Below are 17,503 nucleotides of genomic sequence, written 5' to 3' on the forward strand. Positions count from 1 at the left end.
CAATTAACCCATTATCTTTAGAAAATTAAATCAATGCCTTTTAAGAGTTTTCTAGTATCAGTGGAGTTCTAAACTGAATGTGGGGGTTCCAAAATAGGTTTTAAGGTAGGGTTAAAATTTGAAACAGGGTTATGGTTACAGCAGGGTTTAGGCTGCAAGTTGGGGTTTAAACCAATTTTGGGTTTCCAAAATAAGGTTGGGGTTTGAAACTCAAGTCTATGATTTTATTCTTTTGATCGGCGCTGGATTTGTTCTTTGAATGGTACTAGAGAAAATGGAAAATTGTCTTTCAAATACCTTAAAAAGTGCTTTAATTTGGCCATGAAAAAGGTGTAAAAACCCTAAATATAGTACAAACAATGGGATAAAAATGTGACAACTTAAACACACTTACTGTAATTTGGCGTTTTATTTGTATGTTAATGACATACACTGGCAACTTCCAAGCGTTTTGTGAACCTGACTAAAAGCAAATATAAAAAGTAGGATACAGGATCTTTATTTTGCATTCTTCATCTTCCAAAAAACAACAAAATACAAACATATTACAAACGAGGAAAACGTGTTGATTTACCAGAAGCACATGCGAAAGATTATCTTGTCTCTGTAAGATTTGTTCATTGTATGAGAGAAGGGGGACAGGGAAGCATCTGTGGTCCTGTTGCAGTCACCAACAGAGCCGGAGCCAGCCGGAGAAGGTCTCGGAGCGGGATTTTCAATCGGCTGCTGCTGGACAACAAGTCACCAAGTGAAGTGCAGTCTACAAGGGAAGAAGATACCATTTAAGCAGTGGTGGGCCATCAGTTCCTGTAAGGTCTTCTCTGCTCGCCTAAAAATAGCAATCATGTTATGTTAATTATATTCTGCCAATCAAAACTTAAATGATTCCAAATTGTCTGCCAGTTTACTTTCATTGCTTCTTCTCTGGTTGTACTGCCTCCAGATGGGTGCTTTCATATTTAAGCATTTAAACAACCACATTTCAGCCATTAGTTGTTGCTAGGCTCAAACATCTTACCAGAGGCCTTCACAAAAAATCTTAAACATCTGTAACATCAGTGTTCGATAAAGCTGTTGGTCTAGACCAGGGGTTGGCAACCCAAAATTTTGAAAGAGCCGTATTGGACCAAAAAAAACAAATTTGTCTAGAGCTGCAAAAAAACAAAAAAAACAAACAAACAAAAAAATCAAAAATCTTCATATTAGCCTTATAATGAATGAACACATGCTGTGTGTATCTATATTAGCTATATTAACCTACTATCAAAATGTAATGCACTGAATCCTGTGGCGAATGACGCACCATGTGACTACTTTGTTGCAGGATACCACCTCAAGTTTAACGTCATTACAATAATAATGGATTGCAGTCTGTTTAATATATTTAATATAATTAAAAACAACAACAAAATGGAACAATCATAACATGCCCCTTATCAGGGCATCAAAAAGAGTGCAATAAAATATAGCATGCATTTATAAGAATAAAACAACAGCCTTTGCTAAGGTAAAGTAAATGAAATTACAATAATGCAGCACCATCTTATTTTTCTCTCTTTTGATACTAATACAGCCATCTTCAGGCCTGAGCAACAAAACGTAAATAATATACCCAAGTGCCATTCAAAATACATACTGGATAAGCATGAGGACTGGATAAGAAATGTCTATACCGTAAATTCCGGACTATAAGCCGCTACTTTTTTCCCAAACGTTCAACCCTGCGGCTTATTCAGTGATGCGCCAAATTTATGTAACTTTTCTAACGTCCGCCAGCGGCGCTCGAGTACAAAAGATAAGATTTAGACCGGTGGAATACAGGGAGTGCAGAATTATTAGGCAAGTTGTATTTTTGAGGATTAATTTTATTATTGAACAACAACCATGTTCTTAATGAACCCAAAAGTCTCATTAATATCAAAGCTGAATATTTTGGAAGTTGGAGTGGGGCTTTTTTAGTTTTAGCTATTTTAGGAGGATATCTGTGTGTGCAGGTGACTATTACTGTGCATAATTATTAGGCAACTTAACAAAAAACAAATGTATACCCATTTCAATTATTTATTTTCATCAGGGAAACCAATATAACAGCTCAACATTCACAAATATACATTTCTGACATTCAAAAACAAAACAAAAACAAATCAGTGACCAATATAGCCACCTTTCTTTGCAAGGACACTCAAAAGCCTGCCATCCATGGATTCTGTCAGTGCTTTGATCTGTTCACGATCAACATTGCGTGCAGCAGCAACCACAGCCTCCCAGACACTGTTCAGAGAGGTGTACTGTTTTCCCTCCTTGTAAATCTCACATTTGATGAGGGACCACAGGTTCTCTATGGGGTTCAGATCAGGTGAACAAGGAGGCCATGTCATTAGTTTTTCTTCTTTTAGACCCTTTCTTGCCAGCCACGCTGTGGAGTACTTGGATGCGTGTGATGGAGCGTTGTCCTGCATGAAAATCATGTTTTTCTTGAAGGATGCGGACTTCTTCCTGTACCACTGCTTGAAGAAGGTGTCTTCCAGAAACTGGCAGTAGGACTGGGAGTTGAGCTTGAGTCCATCCTCAACCCGAAAAGGCCCCACAAGCTCATCTTTGATGATACCAGCCCATACCAGTACCCCACCTCCACCTTGCTGGCATCTGAGGCGGACTGGAGCTCTCTGCCCTTTACCGATCCAGCCACAGGCCCATCCATCTGGCCCATCAAGACTCACTCTCATTTCATCAGTCCATAAAACCTTAGAAAAATTCGTCTTGAGATTTTTCTTGGCCCAGTCTTGACGTTTCAGCTTGTGTGTCTTGTTCAGTGGTGGTCGTTTTTCAGCCTTTCTTACCTTGGCCATGTCTCTGAGTATTGCACACCTTGTGCTTTTGGGCACTCCAGTGATGTTGCAGCTCTGAAATATGGCAAAACTGGTGGCAAGTGGCATCTTGGCAGCTGTACGCTTGACTTTTCTCAGTTCACGGGCAGTTATTTTGCGCCTTGGTTTTTCTACACGCTTCTTGCGACCCTGTTGACTATTTTGAATGTAACGCTTGATTGTTCGATGATCACGCTTCAGAAGCTTGGCAATTTTAAGAGTGCTGCATCCCTCTGCAAGATATCTCACTATTTTTGACTTTTCAGAGCCTGTCAAGTCCCTCTTCTGACCCATTTTGCCAAAGGAAAGGAAGTTGCCTAATAATTATGCACACCTGATATAGGGTGTTGATGTCATTAGACCACACCCCTTCTCATTACAGAGATGCACATCACCTGATATGCTTAATTGGTAGTAGGCTTTCGAGCCTATACAGCTTGGAGTAAGACAACATGCATAAAGATGTGGTCAAAATACTCATGTGCCTAATAATTCTGCACTCCCTGTATATGCGCCGAGGAAGACCGCAACTTTTTGGCTTGTGCATAAATTAAATTAGCGTAAACATACCCTCATCCTGGAAAATGCAAAAAGAAAGGCACATGACGCAGCTTTCAAGCTAAAAGCGATCGAGCAGTCCGATAAAGAAGGAGTGAGCGTGTTGCTAGCATGTTTTGGAATAAGGGAGCGTGGGACGTCTATATGACAAAGTTTCTTTCCGACACTGAGGAAGACGACTTTGATGGCCTCAGTTCTAAGGAAGAAGATGAGGACGGTTTACCGTGATTTTTACAAGTACGGTATGTTTTTTTACCAGACCCATTTACTGTGTTGCGAGCGTGTTGCTAGCGTGTTTTGGAATAAGGGAGCGTGGGACGACGTCTATATGACAAAGTTTGTTTCCGACACTGAGGAAGACGACTTTGATGGCCTCAGTTTTAATGAGGAAGATGAGGACGGTTTACCGTGATTTTTACGGTATGTTTTTTTAACAGACCCGTTTACTGTGTTGCGAGCGTGTTGCGAGCGTGTTGCGAGCGTGTTGCTACCATTAACTGCCCCGTCACAGGCACCGTTTGGGATGAAAGTTATATTATTATTATTATTATTAAAGCTTTGAAAACTCTCTCGGTGTACCGTCTTTCTTTGTAAATATGTGTAACCATGTATGATATGTATTTGCAACTGTATATTTTTGTAATGTATTTATTTCAGACACTTATTCTGATATGTTTTGCACGGGCGATTAAAAAAGAAGGGGCGAATAAAAAAGAAGGGGCGAAACAAATGCGGGGTGACAGGAAGTGGGGACCGGTAAAGGTGAGTGTTATTGGACGCGGCGGACAATAGTGGATATATAGTTTTCCCACCGTTACCTTTGGAAATATACACTTTTTTCCTTGGATTACTTTCAATGGGACCCAGACTCTGCAGGTCTGCATCAAACCTTAAGTACCAGTATCATTTTCCGTTCATTTTGCCGGCTGTGATTTTTGGACTGTGTACTTTTATGAAGAACATTCAGTTTCAATCGCGGGACATAAAGTCGGGTTTGGGTTAATTTTGTGTTTGTGTTACATTTTTTTAATGTGGGTGCATGCGGCTTATATACAGGTGCGGCTTGTGTAAGTACAAAATCGTTTTTCCTCTTAAAATGTGGTGGGTGTGGCTTATAATCAGGTGCGCTCTATTGTCCGGAATTTACGGTAAGTGTTCATTTGCAAGATCTCAAGATTACACAAGCTAAGAAATATGAAGACTTAACAGTTTCCCAAAATGAATTTACAGGTTTTTATTCCAATTTATCTCATTTTGTTGGCCTTATTAAAGCAGTTTTAGTTCGCCAATTTTTATGCCAGTATATAGGGTAATTTTTAACTTCAAAGTAACGTACTACTTTGTGGTGTAATCTGGGGCTAGACTACATTTTTTGGACTTTTTGACTTTTAAAATGAAGTAATTGGAAACTAATGTTGTTTTTCAGCAACAATTGAGTGAGTGATTTTTCTTAAGTATTTGATCCAATTGAGAAAAGAGTATAAGTTAATATTACTAGTGATTGATACGTTTCAGAAAGCCCACAAGGTGCATGTTTCCATGAATGTGCATATTTATGACATAATTATTTATTGTTATTATACAGTTCTTTGTTCTGAAAATGCTGGTTTACTAGTGATCCCAAGAGCCAAGAAGAGAGCCACAGGTTCGAGAGCATTCTCTATAACTTAGGAATGAGCTATATTTCATGTTAAGAATAGCTGTGTATCGTTTATTATTGCAACATTCGTTGCAGCCTGGTCATCCTGAAAGGGGGATATTCTCATGTGTGGTCCCTTCTCAAGGTTTCTTCATTTTCCTAGTGTTTTTTTTTAGTTTTTCCTTCCCCTCATGTAGGTTTTAGATCAGGGGATGGTGTAAAAAAAAGTCTGTAGTAATCTGTGGTATGTGCAGCCTTTTGAGACTCTTTGTGATTAAGGGCTAAACAGGTTTACATGACTTAAGTTTACAGTTTAAATACTATACTTGAGAATCTTATTTTGTTTTATATAAAGGCTTCAATCCGCAGAAACTCTGTGGTGTACAAACTTTAGTCTGGGGCCCATTTTTAGCCGTCCGTCCGTAATTCAGCGGGGCAAAATATTCAATAAATACCTTTTACTCCACTGCCTTTTATACACCCAAGGATGAAAAAAAAACTATTTGCATGTTTAAAAGGAACAACAATCAACAGTGTCAAACCTTGAAGTTGTGTGAGTTTGTTGCTGATAGATGGGACTGAGCGGTAGACCAGAAAACAGGCCAACATTGGGGGCCTTGAGCGATCACTGAGCCCCTTGTCGCAAATGTAGGATCTCAACACTGAGCTGTTGTCTGAAGGAAAAATAAATGCACACTGAAAGTTTGGTTTCGTTGAACTTTCAATAGTCCAAATTAAGTGTAATGATACCTGCAGCCAATTGAAAAATAGTTAACATACACTAGCGTTCAAAAGTTTGGTGTCCCCTGGAAAGTTTTGTGCTTATAATATTCTTATTATATACAATAATATTATTATGATGTGCATAAGAAATTCATCCATTCATCTTCTGCACCACTTATCCTCACTCAGGCGATCTTCAGTATTGACAATTCCGCGGATAGAATAGCGTTCATTTCTCGGAACAAGAATAGACTGTCGAGTGTCACAAGAAAATTGTAATTTTTCTGGCTGTTCTGAAAGTTTAATCACACCCAAAAATGTGATGGTCCAGAAACTCGATTTGCTTGAAGGAAGGGCAGTTTTATAGCTTCTCTAACCTACCAAACCAGGAGTGTCAAACTCATTTGTGCTCAAGGGCCATACGCTAAAGAAACATTCCCATCGTGGCCGGACTAGTTGAATAATGAGAAAGAGAGAGGGAGAGAAAAAAGGAGAGAAGCAGATAAAGAGAGAGAACAAGAGATAAAGAAGAAGAAAGGTAGAAAGAGCGAAAAAAGAAACCATCATAAAAAAAGTCTATCAAGATCAAGGCAGATAGCAATAGAGAAAAACACTGAGAAAAAAAGAGGAGGGTAATGAGAGAGAAGAGTAATGGAGAGAAAGACAGAGAGACAGAGAGCAAGAGCAACAGAGAGAGACAGAGAGGGAGAGAGAGAAGGGATAGCCAGAAATACTGGTTTAGTTGCTTTGGGAGTGGCGCCTGCCTTTGGCAACATGAAGTGGACAAATTGATAAAACGACTAATTTTTCTCTTATGCTTCTATTTGCGTCTACTCACGGACCGGATTAAAACCCGGATCTGGCCCCCAAAACCTCTAAGAAACTGTTTTCAGCTTAGCCAACATCAATGCACAAGGGTTTTTGATTCATCCGTTAGCCTTCTAACACAATTAACAAAAACGATATACTAATAAAACACTGGAGTGCATGTTGCTGGAAATTAGCCTGTACACACATGTACATATTACAATGAAAAAAAAAAAAAACAATTGCAGCTAAAATAGTCCTTTACCAAACATATGGGGTGAATTTCTGATTAGTTTCATGTTATCTTCATTCAAAAAATAGGGGTTTTATTTTGAAAACAAGCACATTGCTAAGCAACCCCAAACTTTTGAACAATAATATCTATTGTAAAAAAAAAGATAGCAGCAGGAGATGCATTTAAGCTTTTTTACCTTTGAGCCATCTGTCCATCATTCCATCAACTTTGTTCTTCATGACAGGCAAAAACTCTGAGGAAAGAAGAGCGTCACGGCAGTTGGCAGGACGCCGTAGCACCCAGCTGTCCCAAAGTTCCACCACCAGGCGCATCTGCCATAAGATGAAACTTTTTTGGAGCTCGCTGCGGCAAAGAGCGCCTACAGTCTAAAAATAGGAGACAGCGTTAGAGACCAGATGCCATAAATATCATACCGTAATTCTGAACTACAAGCGGTTACCTTTTGCTAAATTTTAAACACTGATGCATTAAATACAGTGAAGTTTATTAATATATGTATTTTTTTATGCCTGCAGGCTGCTCTGCCACCACGCGTGTCCTCTGAATACAAAACACCGCGTTGATGTATAGAAACATTTATGTAACCCTTCAAGAGAGACGAATACATGTTTTTGCGTGCATTATTTATACCAGCAGCCACCAAAGTTCCCCATAAGGACAGCCTTGGAGCCCGCGAACATGTTCTGAAAATAGCGGCGCCGCCATTGAGCGGCTGCCTTTCCAGCAGCTCACCTGTTATCTCTCACTTTTTGTGATTTATTGTTTTATTGTCTGCTTCTATCTTCGGTGTTTTTCTTCCCGTTTGACAACTACACTTTGGATGACTTTCTATCCTATGGACATAGGTTTTAGCGCACAAAAATGTGTTTATTCGAGGAATCAACTCCCTGCCCTGAAGAATTCTCGTGCCGGCGTGATGAGGGGGCCTATGGTGGAAGAAGAGCCGGAACTAGCCAAGCGGCTAGCGGCGTTATAAGTCTTCGGTACCATCCGCAATCATGGTGAATGTGAACTCACTACCAAATAAGACCAACAAGTGCTGGTGGAAAACATCGAAGCGCACAGGGAGCGCAGTTGCTGTGTTTTGCGGAAACGTGGCTCACGTTTAGCACCCCGGACGCTAACGTGTAGCCACCCGGAGCTACCCGGGGCTATCTGGCTTCAGCGCCGCTATACAGAGACACGAAAGCCTACGGGAATCGGAGAGGAGACGGACTCGCTAACACGAGGTGGTGTATCCCTGGAAAAAAAGACAAAGATTTCCATCTGCCGCAGGGATGTCGAACTTTTGGACTGGCGTGTGACATCATCCACTCCGCTACAAGCACCCCTAGGGCATCATGTTAATAAACAACAGGGTAGACTGCTGGAAGTGTGAATTTCCCTACGGGGATGAATAAAGTATCTATCTATCTATCTATCTATCTATCTAGCTTACCAGTGCTGGGTCATTGTGATTTTCGAGTAAAATTATTATTTTTTTTAAATCTCGTGACTAGGTCTATTTAACCCTATTTTGAATAATTAAACTGGTAATAACAGTAACAAAAGGATAAGCTGTTATTTTACAAATGTTATTCTATCTATCTACCTTGGTCATATCCCTCAAGAGGGGTGACCGAAAGCAAGACAAACACATGCAATAACAAAGAAAAAAAAAAAAAATAATAAAATAAAAAGGGAAAACAATAGCAAAAAACACACACAAACATTTTGGACCATGGCCAACCCAAATGCCCATCAAGTTAGGCACCTCGGCACCTAAGTAAGTCATGCTTTTGTCCCTCCAGATGAAACGGGACCCCAGAAAGCGGCCATGTCACTCGGGTCAGGGTGACACAACACACTCTTTTGTTTAACAGCAGGGCCCGACAGCTTTCACTGGTTTACTCCTGCCGCATCATACAGGTGCCCTGCTCATCCTTTAGAACGCGTCCAAACATCCCACTATCCTTTTACAACACCTCTCCACTCATTCCTATCACCAACAAGAGCTCGAGCTTCCACTAGATTTAGACTTCTTTCCTGCAGTGCACTCATAACACCATCCATTTACGTCAATCACGGCCTTCCTTTTGGTCTCCTTCCATTTACTTCTGCTCTGTAGATCCTCTTCAACATTCACTCCTCATCAATCCTCTCCATGTGTCCAAACCAACCGAGTACTCTCTTATCCACACGCTTGCTCAGTTCCACAGCTATTCCAGTTCTATCCCTCAATTTCATTTCTCAATCTATCCAATCTTGTCACTCCTAACATACTCCTCAAACACTTCATCCCCAAAACATTTGCCCAGTGGTGAGGTCCTCTCCCCCGTGAGAGGTAAGAGAATTCTCCCACCGTGGTTCGATGCGTGTCGTAAGAGGCGACTAAAGTGGAGGAAGCTAGGGGACTGGGGATCCTCTCCTCTCTATCTCTACTCCCTAAAAGACAGCAAGGCATTTTAGAAATTTAAATATATAATTTCTCATTGTCTTCATGGACTAATACAAAAATCGATTGAAGTCTCATCTCCCATCTCATCTCATCAGCTGCACCGCTTATCCTCAGTAGAGTCGCGGGGTGCAAGAGCCCATCCCAGCAATCATCGGGCAGTGGGCAGGGGACATAAACACAAAAATCGATTGAAGTGTCAATATTTATTTTTACAGGAAATACCACAGACGAAGTGCCGATTTATGGGCTTTATACAGCGAATGAGCAAAAATGTGCTGTTTTTTTAAGCTAGCTATCTGGCTACATTTTTAGCTTTGTAGAATAGAATAGAATATACCTTTATTGTCATTGTTACAAAATGGGTTAACATATTGTGACAACAAAATTGGGCATGACACTCCAGTTTCACTCATTCACAGTGAGGTAAAAAACCAAGAAGATCAAGGAACAGAGAAGATAAGGTTATAAAACAAGGAGGATAAGGTTATATTTATAATTTACACAATATTTAAACAAGAAATGTAAGCATGTAGGATGTCACATACAGTTTGGTATTGTAAGGGTTTGTGCAAAATGCATTTGGTGCAAAAATAGTCATCATAGTGCAAAAGAAAATAGTCAACATTGTGCAAGGTGAGCAGTAAACATAGTGCAGTCAACCTGTGCAAGAGACATAGACATGAGTACCATTTTACGTTCGTATGAGGTTGCAAGAGTTTTTCAGTTTTTTTGTGCGGTGTCTGTTTAGGGTGGTAATGGCTATGGGGAAGAAACTGTCTCTGAGTCTGTTTGTTTTTGTTTTGTGTGACCTGTAGCGCTTGCCGGAAGGCAGCAGGTTGAAAAGGTGGTGGCGAGGTGGTGAGAAAAGTCCTTGATGATGTTTTCTGCTCTGCTGAGGTAGCGAGAGCAGGCAATGTCCTCCAGACTGGGCAGAGAGCAACCGGCGATTTTCTGGGCTGTTTTGATGACCATCTGGAGTGTTTTCCTGTCTGCTGCTGTGCACCCAGCATACCACACCGTAATGCAGTACGTTAGAATGCTCTCCACTGTGGCTTTGTAAAAGGACACCTGCAGCTGCTGTTTTAGCTGTTTTTTCCTGAGCACTCTCAGGAAATGCAGTCGCTGCTGGGCCTTCCCTACCACGCTCTGGTGTTTGCAGACCAGGAGAGGTCGTCGGAGGTGTGCACACCCAGAAATTTGAAGGAGTGGACTCTCTCTACACAGTCTCCTTTTATGATGAGTGGTGCTGGATTCCTGCCATTCCTTCTGAAGTCCAGTATCAGTTCTTTTGTTTTTGTGGCGTTCAGTATGAGGTGGTTTTCCGAACTCCACGTTGACAGTGATTCCACCTCATCCCTGTACGCCGCCTTGTCCCCTTCAGAGATGAGGCTGATTAAGGTGGTATCGTCGGCGAACTTAATGATTGTGTTTGTGGGGTGGGTCGGTGAGCAGTCGGAGGTGTAGAGGGTAAAAAGCAGGGGGCTCAGTGCACAACCTTGGGGGGAGCCAGTGTTCAGTGTTAGGGTGGGAGAGACGTGGTTACTGAGTTTCACGGACTGTGGGCGGTTTGAGAGGAAGTCCATTATCGAGTGGCAGATGGAGGGAAAGAGTCCTAGGTGTCTGAATTTCTCCACCAGGATCTCCGGGATAATGGTGTTGTAGGCTGAGCTGAAGTCCAGAAAGAGCATTCTGACGTAACTCCCCCGGTGGTCCAGGTGTTTCAGCACGGTGTGAAGTGCTGTGTTTTTGGCATCGTCAGTGGAGCGGTTTGCCCTGTAGGCAAACTGGTGTGGGTCCAGTGTGAGTGGCAGGGCGTTTTTGATCTGCTGGGACACTAACCTCTCGAAGCACTTCATGACCACAGGCGTTAAAGCGACAGGCCTGTAGTCGTTGAGGCTTTCCACTGCTGACCTTTTGGGGATGGGTATGATGGTGGAGGTTTTGAGGCAAGTTGGGACGGTCGCCTGTGACAGGGACCTGTTGAAGATGGTGGTGAAGACCCCAGCCAGCGGATTGGAACAGTCCCTGAGTACCCTCCCTGGTACTCCATCCGGGCCAGCTGCCTTCCTGGGCTTTATAGTTTTTAGCACACGCCTAACTTCATGCTCCTGAAATGTGAGTGTGTTGCTGCTGGTTGTTGGTGGGTGTGATGTAGCTGTTTGTGGCCTTTCAGCTTCCTACATTTTTTAGCTATTCATCAAGCTATCTTGCATTACATTTTTCCCATGCTATTTAGCTAACATTTGATCTTTTTTTGCTAGTTAACAAGCTCAATTTTGGCCTGCTTTCAAGCTATCTTTTTTTTTAGCTTTCTATTTGGCCATTTACTTGGCTTTACATATTTAGCTAGATATCTAGCTCCCTTTTAGTTGTTTTCATCCGTTTATCTTTCTAGCTAAATATCAAGCTACTTTTGAGCTATTTAGCAAAACACCTAGCTAAGTTGCTCTTTTGGAATTTCATATCAAACTGGCTGCCCTTTGCGCTTCTTCATAACAAAAATTTGCTTCATTCTTGAAAAAGGTCGGAGACCCCTAATTTATATAATACATAATAAAATGAAAACGGAAGGTTTAACAGTACTTTATTGCATATTTACAACACACGCACAATCAATTCAATTTATACATCCAAATTCAACAGCAGGGGAAGTTTTTAAAAATGCTACACTTCTCTTTCCGTATCTTCGGCATCAATTTCACATCGCTGAAGGTTCCATTATCCCTCGAAGAATGATAAAAAGCGAATACAATTTGGTCCATTACCCCGGAAATCACCAATGACAACAGACAAAAACAGGTCTGTGCTGCAATCTGGCACTATTTTCCACATTATGGTTACCCTTGCATTGTAGTCTAGAAATCCAGGGCTCACATTTTACACGACACAGCCCTTATTCATGTTTTCTTTCGTTGCAGTAGTAAATATGTGCGCATCTGTGAAATGGTCATCTTAAATAGTCACATGACCCAAAAACACGTGACGTAAAAAACTCTTTCGTATGTGAGCTAAAAAACGACCCAGTCAGGTGTCGGGTGTGAGAATATTGGTGTTCTACCTGCCAAAGGCATCAAAGCAAGATTCTTAGAGCGGTATGCGCCAGGTGTGCGCAGGGGTTACAATGCAAAAAATTGATGTAAATTACTTTATTTTCACGGCTGTTTAAGCCTGCAGCTGAAAATTATGCCTGAACAAAAGCAAAATTAAATTTTGTTCAAAAATTTGAGCATGCGGCTTTAATCAGGTGCGCTTTGTAGTCCGGAATTTACGGTAATTTAAAAAGTACACGTCAATAGTCTTACCTGCTCAATAGCCACGTAGGTCGGCAGCATTTCAGGACATTCTTGCGTCACACATTCGTACAACATGGCTGAGAACAGTGCTACAGTCTCATCTTGCTGAAAGACATCATTTTGTTACGTCTCAACCTTTAATAATATCGCTTGCAAGATGGTGACAATATCTCATAAAATAAGTCAAGTGTACCATTGTAAACAAGTTAGGTCTCTGTGTGTACATCGGCGATAACTTGTAGAGGTCGAACAAGTATCGGGCAGGCCGATTATCAGCACCAATATTTGGGAATTAGGTATTGGCGTTTTTATTCATTCGACAGGCCGATTATTAAGCCTCAAATACAGCCTCTTTCTCCGTCGCTGCTACTCCTGCGCTCTTCCTTCTCTCTCTCGACCCCGCACTTTCTGATTGGATAAGCGACCGAGGGCAGAGCCACTGAACCAGTAACTGTCAGAGCCACTGAAGCAGTAACTGTCCACACTCTGCACTGTCCACCGTCACACACTGCAGACCATAGCTCAGATGTGCAGACTCCCCCGAAAACATTCCAGTGCTCTACATTTCACAAAAATTCCCAACTTTACAAAAATTAGGAGAATGACGTTAGAGCAGAGTAAACAGAGGTAGCTCTGATAACATTGAGATTTTAAAAAGTCTGTGCCGTGGTAGAAAAGTGTGTGTGTGACTAGGAGATAGCGTAAAAAGTGTAGTTACAGTGGAACCTCGGTTTTCGAACGCCTCTCAGTTCGAACAAATCGGTTCTAAACCAAAAATTTCGATAAAATCTTGCTTCGCTTTTCGTTCAAAACATCGGAGTTCGAACGCTAGGGGCGATGCTGAGCGGCGTACGAGTGTAGATTGCCCCCACCCCTCGTGAAGAACTGTTGTCACAGCAACGCGCACTCCTTCTCTGCTTTCGTTTTTCAAAAGCGGTGAAGGGAGTGTTTTAACTCCTAATTATGCCTCGGAAGAAGGTTAGTGCAAGCAGCAAAGTTGCTACAGGTGAAAAAAGAGGAGTAGTGCCTACAAATATTGCATTTAAGAAAGAAATAATAGCAAAATAGGTGTGCGAGTTTCCCTTCTTTCAGGAATACAGCATGGCTTCTGCAGAAAACCGCCAAGGTAAGAAATCCTACTCATAATTCTTTTCTTTATCCTTTAACTGCTCACCACTTGTTGTGGAGACCCGGGTGCTAAATAACGTGTAAACGACCTGATTTTTTTATTTTTACACTTTCATGTTAACGTAATCTTTCGTATGGAAGATTACGCTAACGCAAACGTACGATTAGCCTGGGTTAGCTTCATGTTTAATTTCGTGGTAAACATTTAGGGTGTTGGATCGGATTAAAAGAATTTTACATTACTTTTAATGGGAAAAAAGGACTTCGTGATCGTACAAATTGGTTTTCGTACAAAGAAATGGAACGGATTATGGTCGAGAACCGAGGTTCCACTGTAATTGGTTTTAGGGAAGCTTGTTCAGGTAGAGACTGATATTAGCTTTCATCATAACATTATTTCGTCAATCAAGAGTGTGTGTTTGTGTCTGAGAGAGAGCATAAAAACCACACTAAACATAACATTAGTTATCAATCTGGCAAAGAAATAGGAGTGTCCACATTTTTCAATTTGCGACCTCTGTGGAAATTTTGATTGCTTTTTGCGGTACCGCTATATACGTACCTTTTATGCGAATTGCTGCTAAGGGTAATTGTACTTCCAGCACTGTTAATTTTTTTTTAAGTGAAAGATTAATCATGTCATTTGTGTTGAAATTCTTGTTTTACTGTAAAAAGTTTTAGAGAGCAAGTTTTATTTGATTTTACAACAAATATTCTTTGTTTCTTTCTGCGTGACTGAAAATTTATTACGCCAATTTTTAAGATTTTACAGCAAACGAGCTTCAGCTCCAAATATCGGTTATCGGCCCTCTCTTAATACTAATTATCGGTATTGGTCTTAAAAAACCCATATTGGTTGATCCCAATAACTTTTTAAAAAAATCTCTGACACCGACAAATGAGATTGCAAAAGATGTCTGTTCGTTATTTTGACAATATATGTGCACTGGTGTTTGTTGTTTTGACAATTATGAGCTGTTTACATCATTATCCCTATTGGCCAATCATGTTCCTTTTCTTTGATTTTCACACCCTTTAGCGCGGATCTGCTATTGTAAACAAATTTATTAAAAAGGAAAGGCTCGAGAAGAGCCTTTATAACAGGTTGGATGCTCTTTTCTGAGGCTTGCCTCACTTCCTATTCTCCATGCAGGTTCATAATTCACTGAAGTCTTCTCTCCTTATTTAGATTTTCTAATAAACTTTAAACTTATTAATCCGCTACATGGGCATATCATGCACAATTTCATAATATTCTAATCATGAATAGTCTACTTACATGCTTTGATCCGTCCGACTTCTTGCAGAAGAATTCGGCGAAAGAGAGCAGGGTAGGCTCGGAGGTGAAGGTGGCGATGGCCTCAAGCTGTGCACACATTATGCAGTATGGGATGCTTGAAATGATCAAAAACTGATGAAAAAATATCTAAATTTGTATTACAGCAATTGGGAAGTGTTCTTCAAATAGTAAAAAGAAAACAGCTAAGCAATTTCAAAAACCAAAGCATGCAATGATTTAACATGAGAAAAATGAAAAAGTAGAATATGTTGAAAACTTGGGTATACAGTGATCCCTTGCTATATTGCAATGTAATTTTTGCGGATTCACTACTTCGCAGATTTTTATCATGCTTTGTGTTTCTGTGTTCTGATTGGCTTAACAGTCACTATGCCTTTTTCAACCTTTGTGTCAATACCGTTACGGTTTAACATGTACACATACATAAAACAGCTTACCAAACTGACATTACGAATGTGGACATTCTTTTGTTATTTCGTGTTTTGTAAACTTCAGCAAGTAGCTCAAGAATGGGACCCTTTGATCAGCTGTTCATTTCAGTTGTAAAGCATCCACTTTGGTCATAGGCTGAAAATAATTTCTCCAATAGTCTCAACAAACTACCTTAAATGCTTTGACTCCAGAACTACGCTGATTGACAGCAGAGCCAAGCAGGCTTTTCCAGCCATGAGGGTCGTCTTTGTAGGGTAACTGTCCAGCTCGGAGTTTCACGAATAAAACACCGTTCTTCGCAAGGACGCACCTAAAAAGGAAGCGGAGACAAATTTTAGTTTAAAAATGTGTCAACAAAACAAAAAATAATAATGACAAGAGGGCTGCAATTAACGATCATTTTCAAAATCAATGAATTTGTCAATAATTTTTTTCAGTAAATCAAAGAATCTGATTTCTTTAAAACATTTCCTCTTTATTCAATTATTGAAACTTTTATACGGATAAAAGAATAGTGCACAAATATTTCAAAATATAAGACAGTAAAAATCCAAGTGTGTGCAACTTAACTACACAATAAACAAATATGCATACAAATACGGTGAAGAAAATATATATATATATATATATATACACAGTGGCTTGCGAAACTATTTGGCCCCCTTAAACTTCGTGACCTTTTGCCACATTTCAGACTTCAAACATCAAGAAATAAAACTGTAATTTCTTGTGAAGAATCAACAATAAGTGGGACACAATTATGAAGTGGTACACACTTTATTGGATATTTTAAACTTTTTTTAGCAAATAAAAAACAAAAAAGGGAGTGTGCAAAATTATTCAGCCCTTGACTTTCAGTGCAGCCAACTCTGTCCAGGAGTTCAGTGAGGATCTCTGAATGATTAAATGTTGATGCAAATGACCAACGATGATAAATGGAATCCACCTGTGTGTAATCAAGTCTTTGTATAAATGCATCTGCACTGTGATAGGCTCAGAGGTCTGTTCAAAGCGCAGAGAGCATCATGAAGAACGAGGAACACACCAGGCGGGTACGAGAAGTTTAGAGCTGTATTTGGATACAAAAAGATTTCCCAAGCTTTAAACATCCCAAGGAGCACTGTGCAGGCAATAATATTGAAATGGAAGTGGTATCAGACCACTGCAAATCTACTGGCCATCCCCCTAAACAGCTCATACAAGGAGAAAACTGATCACAGATGCAGCTAAGAGGCCCATGATCACTCTGGATCAACTGCAGAGGTCTACAGCTGAGGTGGAAGAATCTGTCCATAAAACAACAATCAGTCGTATACTGCACAAATCTGGCCTTTATGGAAAAGTGGCAAGAAGGTGACCCAAATAAAACTTTTTGGCAACAAGGCGAGACGTTATGTTTGGCGTAAAAAAAGCACAGCTCATCACCCTCAACACACCATCGCCACAGTCAAACATGGTGGTGGCAGCATCATGGTTTGGGCCTGCTTTTCTTCAGCAGGGACAGGGAAGATGGTGAAAATTGATGGGAAGATGGATGGAGCCAAATACAGGACCATTCTGGAAGAAAACCTGATGGAGTCCGTAAAAGACCTAAGACTAGGATGGAGATTTGTCTTCCAACAAGACAATGATCCAAAACATAAAGCAAAAGCTACAATGGAATGGTTCACCAAAAAACATATCAAGGTGTTAGAATGGCCAAGTCAAAGTCCAGACCTCAATCCAATTGAGAATCTGTGGAAAGAACTGAAAACTGCTGTTCACAAACGCTTTCCATCCAACCTCACTGAGCTCGAGCTGTTTTGCAACGAGGAATGGGCAAAAATATTAGTTTCTCTTTTTGTGCAAAACTGATGGAGACATACCCCCAAGTGACTTGCAGCTGTAATCGCAGCAAAAGATGGCGCTACAAAGTATTAACTCAATGTGGTTGAATAATTTTGCAGACCCACTTTTTTGTTTCTTATTTGTTAAGAAAGTTTAAAATATCCAATAAATCGTTAGTCATTTAGAGAAACATTGAATCATTCAGAGATCCCCACTGAACTTCTGGACAGAGTTTG

General features: G+C 40.5%; 1 protein-coding gene across 1 annotated transcript in view; it reads right to left on the reverse strand.

The window, feature by feature from the left end:
• Positions 1-390: 390 nt before the first annotated feature.
• anapc1 (anaphase promoting complex subunit 1) overlaps positions 391-17,503 on the reverse strand; it is a 105,811-nt gene continuing 88,698 nt past the window's right edge. The window contains exons 48-53 of the mRNA XM_088350915.1: positions 15,612-15,750; positions 14,988-15,074; positions 12,590-12,685; positions 7,026-7,215; positions 5,607-5,738; positions 391-760 (exon numbers count right to left, since the gene is read on the reverse strand). Coding sequence (XP_088207041.1) covers positions 618-760; positions 5,607-5,738; positions 7,026-7,215; positions 12,590-12,685; positions 14,988-15,074; positions 15,612-15,750 — 787 coding nt within the window. The 3' untranslated portion in view covers positions 391-617. The remainder of the gene's footprint in view (positions 761-5,606; positions 5,739-7,025; positions 7,216-12,589; positions 12,686-14,987; positions 15,075-15,611; positions 15,751-17,503) is intronic.

This window comes from Urocampus carinirostris, chromosome 13 (assembly GCF_059441175.1).
Source record: "Urocampus carinirostris isolate Australia breed hairy pipefish chromosome 13, RoL_Ucar_1.0, whole genome shotgun sequence".
Lineage (NCBI taxonomy): Eukaryota > Metazoa > Chordata > Actinopteri > Syngnathiformes > Syngnathidae > Urocampus > Urocampus carinirostris.